The sequence below is a fragment of the Perna viridis genome, chromosome 10 (assembly GCF_037379345.1).
Source record: "Perna viridis isolate PV_CMFRI_1.1 ecotype Kerala chromosome 10, ASM3737934v1, whole genome shotgun sequence".
In the NCBI taxonomy this organism is placed as follows: Eukaryota; Metazoa; Mollusca; class Bivalvia; order Mytilida; family Mytilidae; genus Perna; species Perna viridis.
Window position 1 is genome coordinate 33,240,600 of NC_142454.1, and position 20,705 is coordinate 33,261,304.

The 20,705-nt window shown below is 31.5% G+C and overlaps 4 protein-coding genes across 4 annotated transcripts; 2 read left to right on the forward strand and 2 right to left on the reverse strand.

The window, feature by feature from the left end:
* Positions 1-565: 565 nt before the first annotated feature.
* LOC148605482 (apolipoprotein D-like) lies at positions 566-2,473 on the reverse strand. The gene is made up of 4 exons (XM_088548954.1): positions 2,317-2,473; positions 1,863-2,136; positions 1,134-1,198; positions 566-854 (listed from the first exon to the last, which is right to left on the reverse strand). The coding sequence occupies exons 1-4, from the start codon at positions 2,335-2,337 to the stop codon at positions 639-641; spliced, it is 576 nt and encodes a 191-aa protein (XP_088405080.1). The 5' UTR covers positions 2,338-2,473; the 3' UTR covers positions 566-638.
* Positions 2,474-4,703: 2,230 nt separating this feature from the next.
* LOC148605483 (transforming growth factor-beta-induced protein ig-h3-like) lies at positions 4,704-9,668 on the reverse strand. Its single transcript, XM_088548766.1, has 6 exons — positions 9,428-9,668; positions 7,921-8,129; positions 6,528-6,726; positions 6,076-6,177; positions 5,659-5,772; positions 4,704-4,867 (listed from the first exon to the last, which is right to left on the reverse strand). The coding sequence occupies exons 1-6, from the start codon at positions 9,570-9,572 to the stop codon at positions 4,734-4,736; spliced, it is 903 nt and encodes a 300-aa protein (XP_088404892.1). The 5' UTR covers positions 9,573-9,668; the 3' UTR covers positions 4,704-4,733.
* Positions 9,669-9,836: 168 nt separating this feature from the next.
* On the forward strand, positions 9,837-16,318 carry LOC148605484 (transforming growth factor-beta-induced protein ig-h3-like). Its single transcript, XM_088548764.1, has 6 exons — positions 9,837-10,465; positions 11,899-12,113; positions 12,707-12,896; positions 14,061-14,159; positions 14,400-14,513; positions 16,114-16,318. Exons 1-6 carry the CDS (start codon positions 10,276-10,278, stop codon positions 16,272-16,274), a joined length of 969 nt encoding a protein of 322 aa, XP_088404890.1. The 5' UTR covers positions 9,837-10,275; the 3' UTR covers positions 16,275-16,318.
* A 407-nt stretch (positions 16,319-16,725) lies between these two features.
* Positions 16,726-20,705, forward strand: LOC148605485 (transforming growth factor-beta-induced protein ig-h3-like). The gene is made up of 6 exons (XM_088548765.1): positions 16,726-16,978; positions 17,228-17,445; positions 17,820-18,009; positions 19,073-19,171; positions 19,647-19,769; positions 20,549-20,705. The coding sequence occupies exons 1-6, from the start codon at positions 16,816-16,818 to the stop codon at positions 20,677-20,679; spliced, it is 924 nt and encodes a 307-aa protein (XP_088404891.1). The 5' UTR covers positions 16,726-16,815; the 3' UTR covers positions 20,680-20,705.

Below are 20,705 nucleotides of genomic sequence, written 5' to 3' on the forward strand. Positions count from 1 at the left end.
CCAAGACTTAATGCACTCTCTTCTTACATGATTTAAGTAGAACATTATAATGTAGGATATTCCATGCACAGACCAAAAAGTAAAAATTTAATAAAAATAAAGCAAAACCAAAAAAAAAAACCAAAAAAAAACCACTCAATTGTCCAGAGATAATAAATAAATTCAATGTTTGTTGTTATTGTTCGACTTATAAACCTATGCCTTGTATTCAGAAAATAAATGACAAAAAAGGTTTGAAAAGAAGTGTTTTTTGGAAGCAGATCAACAATTTATGCTGAAAATCAAATCATTCGAACGGACAAGATGGATACGACAATTTACTTATGTTGACTACTAGGGTTCTTGATAATTTTTTGCTGAACAGTGCGATGATTCTCCTTGCCAGTGCTATTGCGCATTTGAATATAAAAGAGACCATTGTGCATTTCTTGTCATTCGTTTGAACTTATGGTGAAAAAAACAAAATCGGGCCCATTACCATGTTTCATTTACCGATTGTCACATAAGTAAATTTCTATGGTACTATTAGAGATGAAAAAACAGATGTAAGAAGAAAAGGCCAATATAGTAACAGAACAAAAACAGATTTATTTACACAAATAATACAAAATGTTGATTTAACAATGTAAATGTCATTTTTACCAGCATCCTTTCTGTAATGTGACTTGATAGTCCAAATTTTCAGTGTTTAAACCAAGTCCTACAGCAAATGCTTTCAGTTTCTCTACCATTTCTGATGACGCCGTTGATGTTCTCGATAAGATATGGATACAATAATTGGTCATCCCGAAAACTGAGGTACAGTCATACTCGATTGCATAGTTGTCATCCAGGTAGATGATGGTATAATCTGCCTGTAATTGTAATGTTTTGTTTAACTTTACAAGATAAAAAATCAGCAAAATGTTCTGCAAACATTTGGAATCTAGACTTTACTGTTATAAAATTGCCTCATAATGTATAAAATTATAGTTTAAAAGATGCAAATCTATAGAAGAAAAATAACTTTGCATTTGGTATATTTTCTGAACATTCTAAATATTTCACATATATTTATTCTAGTATATTTAATGATTTTTATGTATGTCAAAAAATTTTAAAAAATTATTCATTATTAATTAACAAATTATCACCTTTGGTGCCAAGGGGAAAAATCCTTCCTTCCAATGCCCTGTTGGGTTTTCTTCCGACAACGTACCTGAAATTAATGTTTTGGGAGATAAAAAAATGCAATAACAAATTTAAAGAAGTTGTATCGGTAAGGGCAAAATATGGCATCTAAAAACAGTCTACATGAAGAAAATTGCATGTTGTTTCTCCAGCTCTTTAATGTGTTTTATAGTTGATTTGATTGGTTTATGGTAATAATTTGAACATATATGGTAGTATATGCCCTTCAAACTTCATTAAGATTGTGAAAATCTGTTAAAAATGTTGGAAAACACAAAATTTTGTGTGTTGACTCTCGTGCTTCACATATTTTGTGTATAATTGTCAATTACAACTCGTGTAGAAATATCTTCAGTCAACAAATGTGTTTCATTTTCCGTTCAATACAATGCCATCGTAGAAGATGCAGAAATGTTAAATTTTAAAGGTTTTTGTAAAAGTTACATAAATGCAATACTGTTATTTCTAAAAGAAAAATCCCGTCAAAAACATTTTATTTCAGTGTTTGCGACCATTTAACTATACTATTACTACCTAGAAATCAGCTTCAATCACATTTTCAAAACTACTCAAATTATGAGGCCAAAAGGGGTCCTTACCGAACTTTCTCCTTTGTCTTTTTCAGAGAAGTTAAAATTACAAATATTTAGTCTGTGATGCGCTTGATAATTTGATCATATTCCTATACTTACCTGTGGCATTTAAGAAACTTCCGGTAGGTGACAATTTCCTGCAGCTATTTACAGCGACATAATCGCTGGTTCCGGCCTTTGGCTGTACATCAATAACTGTGCAAACACAGTCCTTCTCAAATGCAGCACCACCGGCTGTTTGCATTTTACCTACTTCATACCATAGTCCCGAGTAACGTTGGTTTGTGAAGTTTGATGATGGCGCGGGAATTTTACAACCGCTGCTAAAAAGTTGACTAACAAAGAAAGCTTGTGTATTCACGAAAAAGCAACACTGAAATGAAAACAAAAACTAAATACATAAAATTTAAAAAAAAATAAACAAAACGAAGGAAGCAAACCGAGAAAACATAGTTTTTTTTCTTGTCTCACTATATACAGATATGAAACCAAGTCATATTTCTCAAAAACAAAATCATTTAATTATTATAAGACTTTGAAATATTTTACTTACAAATGCAACGAGGTACTTCATGGCTGTAAATTTGTTCTTAGGTTAGGATTTGGACCCGTAGAATAATATATACGGACAAAAGCACATGGTATGTCGTGTGTACCTTATCAGTATTTACATAACCCTTCTTCTTAGACTTTCCCGCGTAAACCTTGAACGATTTAAAAATTGTTGTTTATCGACAATTGACACAAGCCTCGATTTAAGGCTATTTTAACAACGATCAATAGAAAACAAAACCAAAAGTGCTGTACTCCTTCGACAAAAGAGTTCGTTTTCTTTTGATTGTTGTTTTTAGCATTTTTTTTTTACAACGGATACAATATTTTTTCATTGTTTTGTTAAAAATGTATGCCTTCATCATCATTTATCTATTTTTTCGGACTTTTTAGGCAGAACTAGACCAGAGGTCACTTAAAGAAAAATAAAAACAAGAAATTGACATCCCCAATCGTATTATTTGTAGACGAACAATATTTATTAATAAAATAGTTTAATCATTTACAAGGTGAACTTGAGAAAAAGACCCGACAGGTAATAAATGAAGTATAAATATGTATTTCATATCTTAAAATTAAGTGCAGTAACGTCCTGCCATGTTTATTATTTTGAAATCATTAAAAAATTATAGCATTCTGTCGAGGAACACGAGCAGTAGTTTTGCTTAAACTTTTTCAGGTGTTTTATTTTTTACTTAAAAAACCAGTCCGAGAGTAAATTTGCCGAATTCTATTTGTTTAACATGCGATTTATTGTGTAATTCACAATGCACATGTAAAAATTCACTGCTACCGATATAATGATTACTTTATATTGACTGATCGACAACCATAATATTTTCATTGGTTGTCATTGTTATTTTTTAATTTGGGCGTCTCTTCTTTCGGGCTAGCAGCGATGTATCAGAAATCTTGACAAACCTGTCCGTTTTGTTATTTTAAATCAGAAATCCTCATTTTAATCCGTTTTAATTCAAAAAAGGTTTCTTTATCTTGACTTAAAATGGTAATTTGTCAAGCTTTGAAATGTAAACAAAGAGCATTCCTTGAAGACTTTTAATTGACCAAAGTTTAGTTTTATTTCATTGCAAAATGTTTCAGTTTTTGAAATTATTTTGAATTCTTATTTGATTTTTTTAAAAATAATAACAAACGGTAAGATGTGCCTTCTTTCGTTGTGCGTACGGTATTTGTCATATTTGAAACCCATATTCAGGAACGAAACATTTTTTATGCTGTTTGCATATCTACAATATTCGTAGGCAGTTTTAAGTCAAATTCATAAAAGAATATTGTAGGCCAAACCCCATGAAAAAAAAAACCCAACCCTACCGGATAAGTTAAATAAATGATGTGAGACATAAAAAATGTGATTCTGAAAATTTAAGGATTCGGAATCGCAGAAGTTGTTTTTGTTCCCAATTTTATAGAATGCTGCCATTTATTTCATTTAACCATATAGTGCACGTCATGCATATGGGGGCACTAATTGGTTCATATTTTGTTCTAGAAGTAAAAACATTATATCAAGGATAATTTGGGAAAAATCATATGTAGCGGACATTGGTTATATAATTTTAACTTTTTTTTTTTAAATCTGTGGACAGTAAAAAACAGTATCACCAACTAGGCATTGAATTGGAATCCACAAGCAATGACACAATGACGACCATTCTACGACTGAAAAAGAACTAGACTCAAAGAGCAGAAAATATTATTACGGCCTGTAAATTTACAAAAATGTGTACTTTTTGTATCTATTTGTAGCTATCTTTTTATCGATTTTTGATTTGATTTTGACTTTTGTTTTGGGGGTTGCTTGATATGTTGTCAAGAGGGTTTGTATGTGTCATTCTAATTACATTTTCCCCTTCTTTCCGGAATTTCTGATGTAGAGTTTATTGAAATCCGAGGACCGATCTGCATTTTATTGTTTACTTCCGGGATCTGGAAACGCTGCATACAAAGCAAAATCATCTATTTTATGCATTTCTTAGTATTGGTATCGGTATTTTGTGACGAAAAGATGTTTTGCTTTTAATACTGAACTCAACGCTGTCTTAATGCATTTTAACAGCAGACGATTGGCCCATTCTCATGAAATAACAGAGGCACATGACGAGACTAACGTACCCTATTAGATGTTACTTAATTAGTTTATGCTTCATTTTTTATCACTAAAGATTTATCTTGGTATTATATATATTTTTACATAAACTTGATCCTGACTAGAAAACTTCTTTTCTACGCTTTTGTTGTGATTTATTCCCTTTGCTATCAATGTAAAAGCCTCCTGCATTTTTTATTAACATAACCATAAACTACGTGGATGCTACACATTTTTTTTTAATGCAACATTTAACACATTTTGTGAATGAATAAGACGAATTAAATCAAAAATGTTTATTTCAAGGTGGTTTAACCAACGATTCCAGGATTAAGAGTACTTGGAATAAGAACGTGGGAAATAATGTGAACTACGCCATTTTCAGCCTCGATGTCAGCTACTGTGATGGATGCTGCATTGTTCAGTTTAATATTCATACCGTTTGCTGGAAAAAACAACAGTAATATTGTTAATGAAAGTATGTAATATACTATATAACCTACAAATGGCATGTGTCAGAATAATTTTTTTTATTATTTATTTTTTTGTTTGTTTGTTTTGTTTTTGTCTTTGTTTGTTTTTGTCTGTTTTTGTTTTCTCTCTTTTTCTTTGACAAAATTTACTAACCCCCTTTGTATTAATTCCGACTAGGTTCTGGCAACGCACATAGTTACGGTAACATTAGTGTGTTTTTATCCCCTTCTTTCTCATAGGTTTAAACATACAGTTTTTGTATCATGTTTAAAAAAATTAAAGAATTACAAATTTGAAAATACCTAAGTCACTGAGGTTTCATCCATTCTAATGCACATGATAGAACCTCTGTCTGATTGATTTAGCTTTCTATTTCGATAGTGTTGGTTTTGAGCACTTTTTTCAAAAAAAAACAATTAACTTTTGGATTTAAGATCTTTTTTATATATTTGATGCTAATGTACTGTTGAGAAGTTACTGCTAGAAGCACGTGTACAGCAACCGAAATTTACAATACTTATATAATTGATATTTCTTTCCTTTTTTAAATTTTGATGCATGTTATACTTAGTAAAATTAGTAAAATTAATACTTCATATTAATTTTTTTGGAAGTTCAAAATTCAAAAGTAAATTATGCACAAGGACAAAACAAAAATAACGAAATAGAAAGCCGATAAGTTATATTAGGATATATCAAAGTAAATACATCATTGTAGAACGTTTATAATGTTGTATTACGACAACTAACGTTGATACTTACTGTTGTCAACGGCGATTGTTATGTAATGTCCAGTATAAAGTGTTGATATTCTACCATTGTGATCCAAGCTCTTTGAGTGAAGTGTACCTGAGTGCACATGATAATCTACAATACCTATTTAAAAAGAATAAAACAAAATGCATTTATTCATTAATCATGTCATTTTCTTTGTTGTGTGAGTATATTTTCTCAGTCTAGTCGTTATGCAGCTTGCATTGTTTAATGTATATTATTCACTTATGTTCTTTTTTTAAACGATGAAATAACTGATATATTTTGAAACGCGGAAAGGAAAAGTCATGAGATAAGCAAACCATTTTTTTTTCATTAAAAGTACAATTACAGGATAATAAATCACGGCTACACAAAAGGAGCAAATGCTATATATAATCGAAATTAGCTTGGAAATATACTTACGTCTGGCATATGAGTAACTGCTCTTCAGTTTTGCAATGTAGTTAGGGTCAAGGCTAGCAATAGCAGCATTTGTTGGAACAAACACGGTATAACGTTGTCCACCTTTAAATATAAAGATACAAATATATACTTTTATAGCACCATAATATTTTCTACATGAATTACCCAAAACAGAGCATCTAATTAACTCTCATATTACGCTAGTTCCAATAAAGTTCTAAACTTATAATTATATTACAAGATTGATTGTGGACGTGTAAGTTAAAAATAAAAAGATTTCAATTTCAAAACATTAAATTAAGTGTTCCTCCAGTCAAATTGTACAAAACATAAGAATCTTCAGGTTCATGCGATACTATTTTCAGCAAGAAACTTGAAGATACTGTTTTATTTTTTTTTTATTATCTTTGAAAGTGAAACTGCATGTATGAATTATGTTTCATAGAAATTACTTGTTGTTCTGTTAAATATGTTGACCATTCTTGCAGCTTGAAGAAATTCCATAAACATGCTGATGTTGTAATCCGGGTTCTGGATGATGTCATCGATTGTTCCTTCCGGTACATTAAGGACTTCATCGACAAGGTAAATGACTCCGTTTGATCCTTGTATATCAACTTTAATTACTTTTGCTTGGTTGAGGTAAAGTGACTGAAACATTGTATACCTTAAAGTTTATATAAACTAAAGCCTCAACACATAAGAACAGTTGAAAGATATCAGAGGCTAAAGACACGACAAAAACGTTAAAACAGAAAAGCATATATGATCCAAATAGGCTATCTAGACATGAGAAAAAAAATACAACCATAAATCAAATTGCAAATTTATAAAAAAAACAAAAACAAAAACAAAAAACAAAAAACAAAACAAATCAAAAAACAAAAAAAAAACAACACTAATAAAACTAAAGAACTTGAATTATGATCACCCACTAAAAGCTTGGAGTCACATAAAGGTCTCTGAAAAGGTAAGCATGTCTTGTTCTGCAAGCCGCACCCGTCACATTTCTAATGACTAAAATCTGGTATTAAACGTCAGGTTTGTTGTGTTGTCAACCCAATGATAAGTAAAATTTGTCTCATCTATTGGATGGAAACTACGTATCGGTCAATTAAACTGTGATGGCCATAAAACTGTTGTAGTGACGACATCAACAAAGTTTGCATAAACACCTGTCTAAGAAGCTCATTAAAAGGTGTCATCGCACTACTAGGAAAGTTTGTGTGTACAGATCACTTGTTCAACAGTAACGAACCAATTGTGGAATATATACAAAGTAATTGCAATTGAAACTTTTCTACGGTTATGACCTCATTATTACTTTTTTTGACCTTTGCTGGCTTATTTATAATAATTTAGTAGAAGTCTTTATAAAAATCAGACAGGAGGTTATTCTTGCATGGCAAAAATCCACCTAATTCACTTTTACTTCTTGTTCAAAAACCGTTATAGATCACATAACCAGATACAATTTATATAAACTGCACATTGAATTAGCACTTCGCAAGAGTTATTGTCTTTGATTTGGTTTGATTTGGTTGATTTTAGAGGAAAATTAAAGTGAAGTTTTCTCAAAAGTACAGATCTAAATACAGAAAGGACCTTTGTAAAAATATAGCATATGTAAACCATGAAAGCATCCTCGGATCCGTAGGTTTTTTGTATACAATGAATCACTCTGCCATAGGCAATGTCTGAATTTTATATAGAATAGTACTTAAAAATTTGATTGTCAACAACACTGTTAACCGACTAGACTAGGACAACTGTAAAATGAAAGCGTATTCAACAAAACTTATATTATAGAGTGTTTTATGAAATATCTAATATTTTAGAACCTACATTCCCTCTGCTGTAAACACGTATATAGTGGCCATTCAAACTGGTTAGAATTTCTCCTGATACCATATCCCAACTGTAGATCATACCCTTAACAACATGGTACTGGAGAACATTTGCTAAAGCACTGGGGTCTGATTTCAGTTTTGCCAGTTGGTCAGCTGGAATCTTGTCGAATGCGGAGTTGATTGGTACAATGAGGGTAAATGGACCTTAAAAACATGGAAATTTAAACTCATAAGGGGTAATTCTCTCCGCGTTGTTGTGAAGTTATTTACTCGTAGTTTTCTGTGTGTTATTCATTTGATTTTTGTATGCTATCTTCAGTCTCAATTTCATTGACTTTTTTTTTCTTGTATTGCACTTTCTACTTTGTTTCCTGTGCTTTTCGTTATAAGGTGAATTATTCAAATCTCATACCAATCTTTAACTGTTACTATGGTAACACAACCAATCACTCTTGAATTAGTGTATTCACTTTTAAAGCAGCTTCTATTTTTTTAATTTATTAATAATGGGTTTTTTAAAAATTTTTAGCAGGTATATTAATAGGTTTCATTACGAGTGAAAGTTGAAAATATTAACTTAATTCACTTAATTTGAACACCATAACAATAGAGTTAATATTTTGAATTATTCGTGTTTCATGAGTTATAAAACCTTTTCCTCTATGATTCTATGGAATAATTGGCTATTTGACATCTATCATGAGGAAAATTCTAGCAATAGTTTGCCTATGACGATACACGTTAGTATGTGAGAACAACGTAAAAAAACGAAACAACGCCGCTTTTAACCAATAAGGTTTTAAAGACAATGGATATAATCACATACCAGCTAATCACAAAGCGATTTTTATATCACTTGTTCGTACATTTCACATCCTTTAATATTCAGTCGCAAATATCTACCCGTCCAAGAAGTAGATAAAACGACCAAGTCATAGAGAAGTATTGCATTTTCAATATACTAACATAATGTGATAAAGATTATTTGTCAAATTCTATAACGGGTTTACAGTCTCCTGACATTGAAATATTTTGAATAGTTTTCAAACAGATACGTTGATGGCAAAACTGCGTAGACGGTAGAAAGAGTAAACACAACAAATTAAGGGTAGGACCAAGGTCTTCCTTAAATTAATGTAATTAAAATCAAGAGAGTTTATTTTGTGCAAAAATTCTGATGGTTATTCAATGCAAAATCTAGAAAAAGTGCCGAATAGAAACATCGAGAAAAAAATTCTTAAATCTCATTAACTTCATGATATGATAAAGATCCTTCATAAAATTACTGTACCGTACAAAACTCTCAACAATAGTCAAAAGAGATAGTCAAAAAGAAAGTCCGTATTACAAATATCATGACAAAAACCGGAAAATTTGAAACATGCAACCGCAATGATCCTGCCTTGGTACATGCATTTCGTAAAGAAGTGACTGGTTTGACTAAGTTTTATAGCTCGTTACATTGCCAACTGGAAAGACTAAAAAGACTATTAATATATTACCTTGTTCTCGTAAAACATCTGTTAATCCTGCTGTTGCAACAAGTGATGTTAAGGTAGTTGCGTTGTTTAAGGTAGCTAGATCTACCAGATTTTGGGATGCCAAAGCAAGTGAAAAAAACGGCAACAGGCTTAATAAACACTTCATTTTCGAAACAAACCCGAAAAGAGAATCTTATACGGGAGTCGATATATTGTGAGGTTGTAGTGGGTTAGTTTTCTGGAATTTAGACCACCTGTTGTACGTGTTAAGAGATAAGAAGAATATGTAGAACTAAATTTATCTATTCGTGTTAAAGACCAGTGCAAGCATGCTTTGTGTTTGTCAAAGAAGTACGAGGTTGTGTGTCTTTCATGATGAAAATGTAATGACCTTTTTTACCTATTTATCTCTTACCAAAGGCGTAAAACTTGTTCCATTACCAAAACTACAATGACCTCTTAAATCACAAAACAAATTAACAAACAAACAACGGACGAAGAAAATAGATTAATATTTAAGTTAATATTTATAACACATGACACCAAGAAACATTCTATCAAATCTAATGCAGAAATATAATAATACTAAAGTGGTAACATTTGAAATAACTTAAAAAGGAACAAAGCTGTTAATAAATACTACTTTGTATTACCAAGAACGGAAATTTCATTCACTGAAATCAGGTCAGGCTGAAATAGTTGCACTTTTTTTAATTTTGGTACGGATTACAAACTTGGAATCAATGCCTTTAATATATTTAAATTAGAAAACGCGAAGTGTAGAGATGAAAACAAGGAAACACGTTTGGAAATCTTATCGGTGACTTAATGTTGCCAGTACAGATCAAAGTTCATCTATAGTTCGGACAATGGTTATATTGGAAATCATTATTATTTGCTCAATTGCTAAACTGCATGCTTATGCACAAGGCACTGTCCAGTCCGGTGGAACACATGTTGCACCAAATATAGTAGAGGGATTGAAACTAAGCCAATATACAGCAACGACACTAGATGTGTTGAAGCATTCTGGAATAATTGAAATCCTTGAAGTCGGAGGTAAGTCCAAAAGTAGGACTAAGATAAGACATTTTTGAGTTATAAAACGTGACAAAGTACATTATTCCTTCCCCCATTTATCATGGGAGGGTAACATAACAAATCGTGTTATTCTTTTTGGTGACATTCTATACACTTAAGGCTGTTACTGTATATATATATTCTATGTTTTTATTTTAGACTTTTATTTGCCACGTACTACCAAACTTGAATCGTGGTAATCACGTGAATGAAGATTCACATTTCCAAGTTATCTACTACGTTTTCAACATGATATTTAGTTAAAAATGAATGATCTTGTCCTAATGATAAAAATGTTTGACACGTGTCGTGAACCTGCATTATTGTTGCTAGATAATAACCGGATTATACTCACTTGTAATATGGCGGGTGACGCTTGCGAGGCAGGACATGCGTACTCTTCCGTAGCACATAATGTCTCTCCCGATTTGTTAATGGGAGTTGATATTGTTTGTGCTTTTTTTTTTGGTTTTTTGTTTTTGTTTTTGTTTTGGTTTGATGTCTTGTTTCTCTTATCTTCAGTTTTTATGTGTAAATTTTTATTCGGTTCACTACAATGTGTATGTAGATTGTCTGTTTCATTTGTTCACGTTTAGGCCATGTTTTTGAATTTTAAAATATTTGAATCATCCAACTGTCGACGCTTCAGTATTTGTTGTAGTCGATATTTATGTTGAGTATTACTGAATGGGGTTTGGTCGTCAATGATGATTAATTAAATCATATTTTCTCTATGATGAAATCAAAAATGTTTCGTAGCGTGCAAAGCACATTAGTCATATATGCATGAACTTTTTAAAAATCAATGGACTAAAAGGTAAATGCAGGTCTATCACAAATTTCTTGATTTTTGACAGTTTTTCTTCGCTTTTTCGTTAGAAATGATGCCCATCAGGGGGGTGTTGAGTTCTGCCCCCCCCCCCGCCCCCAATTGGTAATTTTTACAATTTTTAAAAATTTTTGGTCGGAAGTGAGGTCCATCGTGTGGAAAATGCGCTCAAGAAGTAGATATTCTGAAAGTGTCATCGAGTGAATTGATTTGAACAGAGCACCGCCTGGAACCAGAAAAGTAATAACGAACAAATCGAACAACGCCAAAATAAAAAAAAACTTACATATAAAAAATAGCAGTATGAATACCACTAACAACTGGAAGTATTCAGGTGCTCCGGGAACTGCAACAGTACCCTCTTCACTCAATAAACTCGTTTGATTTATATTGGGACAAGTTTTACGTTTCAATTATATCTTTCAAGTGTTTTCGTGGCCTCGTTTTCCAGTTGAGAATATTTCATTGTTGTGTATTTCATAGTGCATTTTGATTTACCAAAATACATAGACTGCCATTGCAGAAAAGTACTAGTAATTATAATTATGTCTGTGCAATGTCTAAATCATTTGTCGTTTTGTAGGTCCATTTACATTTTTTAGCCCAGACAGATTAGCATTTGAACGTCTTGGGAATTTTTATGATAAATTCAGAAATGACACTAAAGCAATGGAGACCTGGGTTAAGTTCCACACAGTTAGGCATGTTTATAGCTATGAAGATCTGAAAGTAAACGAAATGACCCTATGGACATTGTTACCTGAGAGAATAAGGGTCAATTACTACCAACATAGTGATGTCAGTATACTTATATTTAGTAGTAAAATTCAGACATAGATAAAAAAAAATGGCGATTATATAATTCCCAAGCTATGAATAAAGTACAGTGAAGCTGTCTACACCGAACCCTGAGTAATACGAAATCACAAAATCATGTCTAAACCAGGAGTCCTTTTCGCAGGAAAGCGTAAGTGTAGATTTAGTCGTAAGTTATGACGTCATAATAATTTGAAGTACTATGACGTCATAACTTACGATTAATTTCATACTTACGACCTTTTAAATAGGACCACAGGTCCCTTTGTATCAATTTAAATATATTTGAACTAGGTAAACTTTATAGCCGTTTAACCGAACCAGTTTTAAAGTAGAAAAGATGTTCGGTTAAAAGGGTTTCACGATATAAGTTACATCTGTTTATCAACATTTTTTTTATTTACCATATACATATATTTTCAAGCTAAAAATTCGAGAAATACTTCAAGCATCATAATTAATTTGTAAATCTCAAATTGAAAAAACAATTGACTGGAGTTAGGATAAAATAAATATTAGAAGTCACCAACGCTTTTTTTTTTATATTTACTTAATTATGGAATAATTGTTTTCAGACTCTCTTGATTGAAGGTTCTAGAATAATGGCTAAAAATTTGAGGACTAAGAATGGAATAATTCACGTGGTCCATGATGCATTCTTCCCACCCTCTGGAACAATTATAGATGTTCTTTACAACGATCCTGACTTTACAACTTTAATCCATGCTATCCAATTAACAGGCATATCAAACCTGCTTCAGAACGGTAAAGAATATCAAATCTTTGTAGAATTGGAAATATTCGCACGGATGGTTTAATTCGGAATATGATATGCTGTAATTTACAATGAAGATTAAGCAAAAGAGTCATACATAGTAGTAATTAGATACATTATATTAATGTAAGATTAATTCCAGTATGTTTCACTGGGCAAACGTTTGCACATGACAGGCATTGTAGTATTTATCACTTTCAGTCTGTACCATGATTTTGAACTGTCTGATGTGATTCCGTTTTAGTAAATCAATCTGCTGACACATATTATAAAACCAGTTAAAATCTCGCATGAATTGGCTATTGCATATCAACTAGGGGTATTATTAGAATTTGTCGCATCAATTTAAATAACTGCTACTACTATATTATAATGACACTTAGATGACTAAAAATAGATGAGTTGATTTTCATATAGCACCACAAAGAAAATATTGAATACCATAACTTAGATTTCCCTAATACTGTTTCGACGTTAATATCATGACCTTACAGAATTCAGCCAGGGAAAAGATTACGTTTTGTTTCGCTATTATGTATTCACAGCGCATTGAATTAATTATTTCTGATAAAAGGCGCTTAATAAACATAATAAAATACATAAACCTATCCAAACTAACTACTAATTACATACCCTGATCTAAATGTATCTTATGTTTTAAGTAGAATAACATTTATTTTTTTCCAAAGAACGTATATTCATAATCAGGCATTGGGTATAAGCATTTTGTATCTGCATCTCCTTATAAAACTTTCAGTGAATGATAAAAAGATCACGTCATTGTGTAATTGTATCCAGAAGTGAAAAGGTGAATAATTAATCATCCACTCAGATATATACCCATAGACGTTTTTTACATTGTATTAAAGTAAAACATGTTTGTACTGATTATTAGATACCTGCATTTTGCTTTCTGATCTATATTGTTTAGATTATTTCTTAAGCTTATTATACCATTAACATAAATACTATACATGTGCCAACTTTGTATCTGTGTATTTAATGAAATGTTTCTTATTTAAGTAAGTTTCATATCAAATAAAGAATTCTAAAATATATATATGTGAATAAATGACATAATCATTTCACGAGCTATGCTCACAATTATGTCAATTCCCAATGTTGATAAGGATTATCATATAATTTTTATGCAGATGGACCATTTACACTTTTTGCACCGGAAAACATTGCCTTCATTAAATTTGGAGTTCAGGAATGGCAAAAGTTACAGCAGAATATCACCTTACTGCGAAGTAAGTAACAATGTCTTTTTTTCCTATTTGTTTCTGTCGGTTTTGGCTCACTAATTTTATCTTTACATTTTTTAAATGTACCTTTCAATCTTATTAAGGAATGTCATAGTCCTTACGTCAGTACAATTCGAACATTCGTTGAACATTAGTAAAGAATGAAACACAATAAACTTGAATTAGTTCAGATATTTAAGACACAAGATTTAGTTTAAAATAATTTCAATTATGCTTTGTTTGTAGAGATAGTGGAATACCATCTGATACGAGGAACGGTATATGCAGTTGGGGTTCAGAATCAGGGTTACCCATCATTGTACAACAGAACGCAAATTAATCTATCCTCTACAATAATGGGTATATATGATATTGTCAGTCTTTCATCAATAATAAGCGACATAATTCATAAGTTTTCATTTTTATAAATGAACGAGCCATGAAACTAGAGTTACAAAATGCGGCATAATTATATATAGTTATCTGCTATACGTTTGTTTTCAGATTAGGACAAGGATTATTTTAGAATATGGTAGAAAGGAAACACGAAATTAATATTTCAAATTTTTTGCATACAATATAATATACAATATGTTGTGTGTGTGTGTGTGTGGACAATCGTCAACAGTTTATATATATATATCTAACATCTAAATGAACTGTCCCGTACTACCATACATCGTGTACTAAGTTACAGCCCTAGATTAATCCTACGAGGAGGAATGACCCGGCCAGCGAAAGCTATATTTTATATAGCCTAGCTGCCCGAGTGGTCTAGGGCGCTGGACTTTGTGCAGGCGTTGTTGCCATAGATGTCACACGAGTTCGAGTCCCGCGGAAGGAACGACCAAAAATTTGCATCGCAAATTTGACAGTTCTAACATCGTTGGGAATTTTTCAGACCTTTCTATACGTTTACATATCTTCCCAGTATCAATTTGATCCGATGGAGCAGTGTAATGAATAGAGTCGTCACATTCTGAGACGTTTATATATATATATATATATATATATATATATATATATATATATATATATATATATGATATCCTCTTCACAAGCACTCATAAATAAACATATTATGAATTCCAATATTGCACTAGTGCAAAATAGCATCAAATTCAAGATGTAATCAATTCAAAATTGCAGTGTAAATAAATCATGCTTTGTAATACAATGAATGTGTTATTGCAGAATTTTTAATGACTATATATATATATATGATATCCACTTCACAAGCACTCATAAATAAACATATTATGAATTCCAATATTGCACTAGTGCAAAATAGCATCAAATTCAAGATGTAATCAATTCAAAATTGCAGTGTAAATAAATCATGCTTTGTAATACAATGAATGTGTTATTGCAGAATTTTTAATGACTATATATATATATATGATATCCACTTCACAAGCACTCATAAATAAACATATTATGAATTCCAATATTGCACTAGTGCAAAATAGCATCAAATTCAAGATGTAATCAATTCAAAATTGCAGTGTAAATAAATCATGCTTTGTAATACAATGAATGTGTTATTGCAGAATTTTTAATGACTATTATCATTCGTACTTTTCAAATATATACGCCAATGGTATAACCATGATGTTTCTAAATTGAAAAAAACGTTGCTTTTGGGAAAGGAAACGTAATGTAAGAGAAATGAGGTAGGTACGGAAATGGAGGCAAGAAGAAAATTTGTTGAGATACAATTCAATGATGATTTTGTTTATAGAACCAAAAACAGATAAATTCTATAATATGATCAATGATTGCAGTTAAAAAAACATCCTAAATAATACATTTACATTAAAGACATGGGAGGTGAGAAAAAGAGGGGTGCGAGAATGGCGACATTAAAGCCTTTTATTACCCTTTCTTTCTATTATTGTTGTTTGTTAATACCTACAAACATAATCAAACAATGCTTTTCTCCTATTTTTTGTTGTTGTAGGTGACACGATTTACGCGAATGGTGCTCGAATTAACCAAAAGGATATTCATGCAATGAATGGTGTGGTACATAAACTAAATAAAGTCTTAGTCCCTCCAAATTTACACGACATCGTTCATTTCAACGAGCCTTATACAACAAGTAACAAAGCATTAGGATGAGACAATGTTATGAAAATACTATAAATAAAACTCTCTCTATGTAATACGTTTTTGTCAATCTAGTTACACTATCGTAGTAGACCTGTTAGGTAGTAAGGTAGAATGAGCAAAGCATGTTTAAAGGAGGGTTGTTATCACGCCAAAGTACTTCGACATATTCACTATACCTATTCTCGTTATACAGCACTTTTTGTTTATGTCATTTGCTTTGCATTATGACATCATTACACAAACAATAGACGTATCCAATCTAGTCACAACATAAGTTTTCATATTACATGAACAGCATTAACAATGAATGTACTTTTATATTTGTAAACCAAATAACCTCTTTTTCCAATATCGTTATATTTCAGCAGACTTCCACAAAAGATATTTGCGTAAACTCATTCATTATTTAATCTTTACATAGGTCAAAATGCCGTCAGTGTTAGATAAATTTAAGTGTTTGACAACTGTCTTTTCCCACACTTAGGCACGAAAGTCTTCAGTCCTTTTATCTACCTATTGGTCAAACATACTACACTGAATACCTCGAACAATGATTAAGGTGATATTTCTGTCGGTTTTTGTACCCCTATGTCTTGGAGCAACTACCCAAGCCCCAAATGATATCGTCTCTACACTTGTCGGTCGCAGCACTGAGAGCATTTTGGTTGAATTAGTTAAACTCGCTGGACTTGTTGATCCTTTAACTCAGGGAGGTAAGTTATATTTTATTTACATTTGAATAATGCAATTAACTGTAAATATATTGCTCGTAAATTTGTAAAATTTTGAAAGTCGTAAACAAGTTAAAAATATCAAGAAATATCGAACAAATTTGTAATGATATGCCCTGAATCCATTTACATTTCATGTCGAATATCTTTGTTCTACCGTATCTCATTTACACTTTTTCGATAATGAACAATAACTACTAAAAATGCAACGTAAACGATTTTTTCTTCCAGGTCCGTACACAGTATTCGCTCCTGTTAATTCAGGATTTCTTGCCCTTGGCAATGAGACATTAGCTAAATTGAAGAGTGATCCCGACCAATTAGCTAACATACTGAAGTATCATGTTGTCCAGGGAATATACAAATTAACAGACTTACACACAAACGAGCTACAGTTGGAAACATTGGCTGGTACTAAAGCCAGAATCAATTACTACTTTACCTCTAGGGTGAGAGTATAATTTCAAAATTGACAATGCAAAAAAAAAAAAAAAAAAAAGACAATGAAAGAAATAGGGAAAAAAAATAAAAACAATGATTGTATGAATCAGTCGTACTTAGGTGGATAATCAGCTGTTTGATATCTAACACTTTAATAAATAATTGAAATCAATCCATAGATTAAGAAAAAAATCAAAGTTTCATGACCCCCTGCACACACGCACACACACACACAACAAAAAACAATAACAGGCAAGCAAATGAGAACCAAATAAAACAAAGACAAAAATGTTAATTAATAACACATTAATACAAAAACATATAGAATCAGTGACGATTTGTTTGCAGAAAATTTCAAAACGCTTTTACTTCAATTCTTCAGAGACATGTCACAGCTGAGGGATCTTTGGTTATTCGACCAAACATTATGGCCAGTAACGGAGTTATCCATATTGTAAAAGATATTATGATGCCTCCTGCAGGAAATATCGTTGAGGTACTGTCAAATGACGGAAATTACAGCACATTGGTTGCTGCTGCACAGGCAGCTGGTCTCGTGGAAGCCTTACAAGGTAAAATAATCAGGTATCATGTTGTGGAAGAAAGGACTGATTACTAATGCATTCAATACATAGGGAATACATTGAGACAACGAACAATGACACCTACTCTTAGAGTATTTATTATATTACATTATCTGGTTTGGTTTTTTTTTAAAAAAACTTTTTGTTCGTGTATTACGGTGCTCCTGTGTATTTATCACAACGCATAACTATGAATTTTATGCTATTCCTTACAGAGTTTCCCTTTGCAAAAAATCATTAGGATGTGTGGTCTTGTACAAAGTATGGCAGATGGATTTAGCTTTAAAAAAAAAACATACCTGTGCACAAATTATCGAAAGTATTTGATATGTACTATTAAACAAAAAACCATTATTCCTATTTCAGAATACTTAAAGGATGTTCTTTTGAAATATACTGTAAACCAATGTATTTTTTCAGTTTTCAATTTCCGCGTTTTAAATATCAATCCATTTCCGCGGTCATTAAAGGAGGTAGGCCTAGGGTAAGGGAAATTATTCTTACTAATCATTGATATGTTAACATCATATTCAATTTTACCAAAGTCTATCCAGCTTTCATTTGAAATAGAATGAAATCAATCCAAGTTACTTTGATGCTTAGATGACTTTGATGTAAAATGCTTTACACAAATAGTCGCTCGCAAAAATAAGTAGTTTTACAAATAAAAGGTCTTACGTGAAAATTTTCAAGCTTTCCATTACTTATTTGATTTAACTAGCACGCTTGACACTTGATATCGACAGAAGTCAAAGCATCAAAACAAAACGACATTAAAGAGACATCAAAGTCCATGAACATGACCAAAATGTAAAAACAGAAAATTGAGACGATCTACATACACAATATGGCTAACAGAAATTAGATAAATTACATATAAAAACTGAACCTTGGAACATATAGACAACACACAAAAAATTTAAGTAATCTGAAAGCGCTTCTTTGCTGTTTACAGGCATACCACGCCTTTACAAGATACAATTCAATCAAATCAAATATTTGTTGATCCATACAAAACAAATATGAATACATGTCGTTTTATATTCTATAGAGGGTCCATTTACATTAATGGCACCAAACAATATGGCTTTTGCTGCTCTTGGAAACGACACAGTTAACAAACTTCTTCAAAACCCAGATATCCTTAAACGTAAGTATTCCCTTTTGAAGTTGGAGAATATAAAAAAAACATTTGAATGTTTTACTTATTCAACTATTAATGTTGAAAACAATTGATGCATTTTTGTCATTCACAAAAAAAAGAAAAAATAAACAAAGAAAACAAACATTTGACAATAAAACTTTGAAGCTATTGGCATATAGAAGAGAAATGGCTTTATGACATATTAAGGAGTTAAAACATAAAACGACAAATCAAATAAGTTACACAGGCAAATATTTTTCACGTGAAATTCATGGTAGTCAAGCTTCACATGAAATTACAATGATTTTTACGTGAACTTCACTTAACATGGAACATGTGAACGATTCACATGAATGCTCATTTCGCCCTAATTTCACGTGAACTCTGTATCAATTTTTATTTGCTCAATTTATGTGAAAATTATGTGAAATTCGTTTGAATATCAAGTGATATAATAAAGTGAATATTTTTTCATTCACAGAGGTTCTCCTGTACCATGTTATCCCAGGAACAATCTACAGTAATGGTATGCATTCTGGTTACCTTCACACTCTAGAGGAGGCCGATAGGGAGAGGATCTCAGCATCATTTTCCTCATTCTTTGGTAAATATTTCTAACAACAGGTTTACCTAAGAATCATATAGCTAGTACGTTGTATTAGTAATTTGAGAACCTTGAAAAGTATTGAAAGAGTTTGGTCAAGTGGAGAAAATTTGACTGTTTTATGGAAGAATTCAGAGGAAACAATAGCGGCATATATTTTTCAATAGAATTATACTAAACTGTTTTTACTACAATCATATTTTTCTAGCCTGGGATATACTCTCATTTGTATCATCATGAACATGTGACTGCCATTAAGATTTTAGGTTTATTTAGGAATGGTAATACAAATGCTTCACTTATCACGTTTTTATTTTTTATTTATTTTTCTGTATATGGGGGAGTTAGTGTTTTTAGGGGGGTGATTATTAGGTGAATCAGAACCTTACTTTAATACTACATTTGATTTGTTATAAAGCTTGTTTTTTTTTATCTCTATTGTCTTCATTTGTACCAATTTTACATCAGACTTTCGACGTCACCTTTTTCTTTATTTGCACGATCCTTAGGTGAAAATCTACTTACTTTATAACTAATTTTAGAAAGACAGCAGCTTAAATGAACTATGTAGAATAATACTGCTAGAATACTTAATCATTACTCCTGTCTTTAAAAAGCCTTTTGTTGTGAAATTGTTCATCTAGAATGCATACGACTAAATAATGTGTACGATTTTTTAAAAATAATTAGGTTTCTCTTGCAGAAACACTGAGGGTTCAACGATAATAAGACCCTATTTCAAATTTATTATTATTGTTGTTTTTTTAATTTTATTTTAGGATCTTACATTCGTGTTGATGGAATTACCAAAGTAGTCAAAAAAGACACCAGTGCAACAAATGGTGTTATTCATCAAATCGACCACGTTCTCATTCCCGCGTCTCTCAGAACCCAGATATCAAACCTTTAAACCTAAAATAAAATAATATTTCGGTA